General features: G+C 61.0%; 1 protein-coding gene across 1 annotated transcript in view; it reads right to left on the minus strand.

The window, feature by feature from the left end:
• LOC110391966 (plectin-like) overlaps positions 1-4,323 on the minus strand; it is a gene marked incomplete at its 3' end in the record, with an annotated part of 11,174 nt that extends 6,851 nt beyond the window's left edge. The window contains exons 1-2 of the mRNA XM_021383915.1: positions 3,925-4,323; positions 5-268 (exon numbers count right to left, since the gene is read on the minus strand). Of these exons, the coding sequence (XP_021239590.1) occupies positions 5-268; positions 3,925-4,251 (591 nt within the window). The remainder of the gene's footprint in view (positions 1-4; positions 269-3,924) is intronic.
• Positions 4,324-4,363: the final 40 nt, after the last annotated feature.

Raw genomic sequence — 4,363 nt, forward strand, 5'->3', positions numbered from 1 at the left:
CCGCCGCCTCCTCTTGCTCGGCCCGCGGGCGCAGCAGCGTTGCGGCGGCGGCCGTCGCGTGCAAGGCGTGCTCGGAGCGCAGGGCCACCAGGCGCTCGTGCAAGCGGTAGACGCGCCGGTACATCTGCTCGCCCTGCGGGTGCCTCCCGTCCTTCAGGGCTTGCACGTCGGCGAACAGGGCCCGCAGCTGCGCGTCCGCTTGCTCCAGCTCGCGTTGCAGCTCGGCCGAGCGCTGCGGCGGCTTGCCGGCGGCCTGCAGGCGCAGCTCCTGCGACGGGAGAAGAGAGAGGAGGAGGTGAGCGGGGGGTGCAGCGTGCTGCATTGCGGTTTGATGCGGTGCCGCGCGGTGCGTTGCAGTGGGCTGCGGTGCACGGGGATGCACTGCGCTGTGTGCTGCGGTGCACGGTGAAGCATTGCGCTTTCCTGCATTGCACTGTGGTGCATTGCACCTTGCAGCATTGCATCATGCCGCGTTGCACCTTGCAGCATTGCATCGTGCCGCGTTGCACCCTGCTGCATTGCACTGTGCTGTGTCGCACCCTGCTGCGTTGCACGGTGATGCATTGCACAGTGATGCATTGCACTGTGGTGTGTTGCAGTGTGGTGCATTGCTGTGTGCTACGTTGCATGGTGATGCATTGCACCGTGGTGCGTCGCAGTGTGGTGCATTGCTGTGTGCTGCGTTGCACGGTGATGCATTGCACAGTGATGCATTGCGCCATGCAGCATTACATTGTGATGCATTGCACCCTGCTGCATTGCATTGTGCCGCGTTGCACCCTGCTGCGTTGCACTGTGATGCATTGCAGCCTGCTGCATTGCATTGTGCCGCGTTGCACCCTGCTGCACTGCACTGTGATGCATTGCAGCCTGCTGTATTGCACTGTGCAGTGTTGCACCCTGCTGCATTGCACCCTGCTGTGTTGCATGGTGCTGCGTTGCTGTGTGCTGCATTGCACGGTGATGCATTGCACCCTGCTGCGTTGCACGGTGATGCACTGGGCCGTGCTGCATGGCAGTGTGCTGTGTTGCATGGTGCTGCATTGCCCAGTGATGCATTGCACCGTGGTGCGTCGCAGTGTGGTGCATTGCTGTGTGCTGCGTTGCACAGTGATGCATTGCACAGTGATGCATTGCACCACGCAGCATTACATTGTGATGCGCTGCACCGTGCTCGGTTGCACTGTGCCCCGCTGCACCCTGCTGCATTGCACGGTGATGCACTGGGCCATGCTGCATTGCACCCTGCTGCGTTGCATGGTGCTGCATTGCACGGTGATGCATTGCGCTGTGCTGCGTTGCACGGTGACGCATTGCACTATGCTGCATCGCACGGGGATGTATTGCATGGTGAGGCATTGTGCTATGCAGCATCGCGTCGTGCCACGTTGCACCGTGATGCATTGCGCCACGCAGCATTGCTGGGTGCTGCATCGAACCGTGCTGCATTGCACCCTGCTGCATTGCTGTGTGCTGTGTTGCACCCTTCAGTGCCTGCATGTCAGCAAACAGCGCCTGCAGCTGCGCATCCGCCTGCTCCAGCTCACGCTGCAGCTCGGCCGAGCGCTGCGGCGGCTTGCCNGTTGCACCGTGATGCATTGCGCCACGCAGCATTGCTGGGTGCTGCATCGAACCGTGCTGCATTGCACCCTGCTGCATTGCTGTGTGCTGTGTTGCACCCTTCAGTGCCTGCATGTCAGCAAACAGCGCCTGCAGCTGCGCATCCGCCTGCTCCAGCTCACGCTGCAGCTCGGCCGAGCGCTGCGGCGGCTTGCCCGCAACCTGCAGGCGCAGCTCCTGCGACGGGAGAAGAGAGAGGAGGAGGTGAGCGGGGTGAGAAAAGAGGAGGGGAGCGGGGCTGCAGCACGCAGGATTGCAGCGTGACGGGGGTGCAGCAGCACGCAGGATTGCAGGGTGATGCGGTGCATTGGGCTGTGGTGCATTGGGCTGCGGTGCATTGGGCTGCGTTGCACCGTGGTGCGTTGCATTGTGCCGCGTTGCACCGTGGTGCATTGCATTGTGCCGCGTTGCACCCTGCTGCATTGCACTGCGATGCATTGCAGCCTGCTGCATTGCACTGTGATGCGTTGCAGCCTGATGCATTGCACTGTGCAGCGTTCCACCCTGCTGTGTTGCAAGGTGCTGCATTGCGCCGTGCTGCGTTGCATTGTGCCACATTGCACCCTGCTGCATTGCACGGTGATGCATTGCACCCTGCTGCATTGCGGTGTGCTGCGTTGCACGGTGATGCATTGGGCCATGCTGCATGGCGGTGTGCTGCATTGCATGGTGCTGCATTGCACGGCGATGCATTGCACTGTGCTGCGTTGTACGGTGATGCATTGCACCCTGCTGCATTGCATGGTGATGCATTTGCACGGCGATGCACTGCTTCCTGCTGCGTTGCATCGTGCCGTGTCACACCCTGCTGCATTGCTGTGTGCTGTGTTGCATGGTGGTGCATTGCACGGTGGTGCGTCGCAGTGTGGTGCATTGCTGTGTGCTGCGTTGCACGGTGATGCATTGCACAGTGATGCATTGCGCCATGCAGCATAACATTGTGATGCGCTGCACCGTGCTCGGTTGCACTGTGCCCCGCTGCACCCTGCTGCATTGCACGGTGATGCATTGGGCCATGCTGCATGGCGGTGTGCTGCGTTGCATGGTGCTGCATTGCACGGCGATGCATTGCACTGTGCTGCGTTGCACGGTGATGCATTGCACCCTGCTGCGTTGCATGGTGATGCATTGCATGGTGATGCATTGTGCTATGCAGCATTGCATCGTGCCGCGTTGCACCCTGCTGTGTTGCACCCTGCTGTATTGCATGGTGCTGCGTTGCTGTGTGCTGCGTTGCACGGCGATGCATTGCACGGCGATGCATTGCACCCTGCTGCGTTGCATCGTGCCGTGTCGCACCCTGCTGCATTGCTGTGTGCCGTGTTGCACGGCGATGCATTGCACTGTGCTGCATTGCACGGTGATGTATTGCATGGTGATGCATCGTGCTATGCAGCATTGCATCGTGCCATGTTGCACTGTGATGCATTGCGCTTTCCTGCATTGCACTATGGTGCATTGCACCTTGCAGCATTGCACCCTGCCGCGTTGCACCCTGCAGCATTGCATTGTGCCGTGTTGCACCCTGCTGCATTGTACCCTGTTGTGTTGCATGGTGTTGCATTGCTGTGTGCTGCGTTGCTGTGTGCTGCGTTGCACGGTGATGCATTGCACGGTGATGTATTGCACGTTCCTGCATTGCACTGTGATGCAGTGCTGTGTGCTGCATTGCACCCTGCTGTGTTGCATGGTGTTGCATTGCTGTGTGCTGCGTTGCTGTGTGCTGTGTTGCACGGTGATGCATTGCACCCTGCTGCGTGGCGGTGTGCTGCGTTGCACGGTGATGCATTGGGCCATGCTGCATTGCACGGTGATGTATTGCATGGTGATGCATTGTGCTATGCAGCACTGCGTCGTGCCATGTTGCACCGTGCTGCGTTGCACCGTGCTGCGTTGCACGGCGAAGAATTGCGCTTTCCTGCATTGCACTGTGGTGCATTGCACCTGGCAGCACTGCATCGTGCCGCGTTGCATTGTGCCACATTGCACCGTGATGCATTGCACTGTGATGCCCTGCACCCTGCTGCACTGCTGCGTGCTCCATTGCACCGTGATGCCTTGCACCCTGCTGCATTTCTGCGTGCCGCATTGCACCGTGCACCGTCACACCGCGATGCCTTGCACCCTGCTGCATTGCTGCGTGCCGCACTGCACCGTGCAGCGTCGCACCGTGATGCATTCCGCCGTGCAGCATCGCACTGTGCCACGTTGCGCCGCGCCGCGCCCCGCACCCCGCACCCCACCGCAGCGTTGCACGCCGCCGTGCAACGCCTTGCACCGGCGCGGCGGCCGGCGGCCACTCACCGCCTGCAGCAGCGCGTCCGCCTGGTTGAGCTGCTCCTCGCACAGCCCCGCCTCCGACTGCAGCTTGCTCACGATGCGCTGCAGCCGCTCCAGCCTGAGGGCAGAGGCGGACAGTGGCGACGGCGCGCTGCATTGCACTGCATGCACTGCATTGCATCGCTCCATCCTGCACTGCATTGCGTTGCTCCATCCTGCACGGTGCATCCCTGCATTGCTCCATGCTGCACTGCACTGCACTACGTTGCTCCATCCTGCACTGCACTGCACTACGTTGCTCCACGCTGCACTGCACTGCATTGCTCCATCCTGCACTGGGCTGCGCTGCATTGCATTGCTCCATCCTGCACTGCACTGCACTACGTTGCTCCACGCTGCACTGCACTGCACTACGTTGCATTGCTCCATCCTGCACTGCACTGCACTGCATTGCTCCATCCTG

Source organism: Numida meleagris, unplaced genomic scaffold (assembly GCF_002078875.1).
Source record: "Numida meleagris isolate 19003 breed g44 Domestic line unplaced genomic scaffold, NumMel1.0 unplaced_Scaffold680, whole genome shotgun sequence".
In the NCBI taxonomy this organism is placed as follows: Eukaryota; Metazoa; Chordata; class Aves; order Galliformes; family Numididae; genus Numida; species Numida meleagris.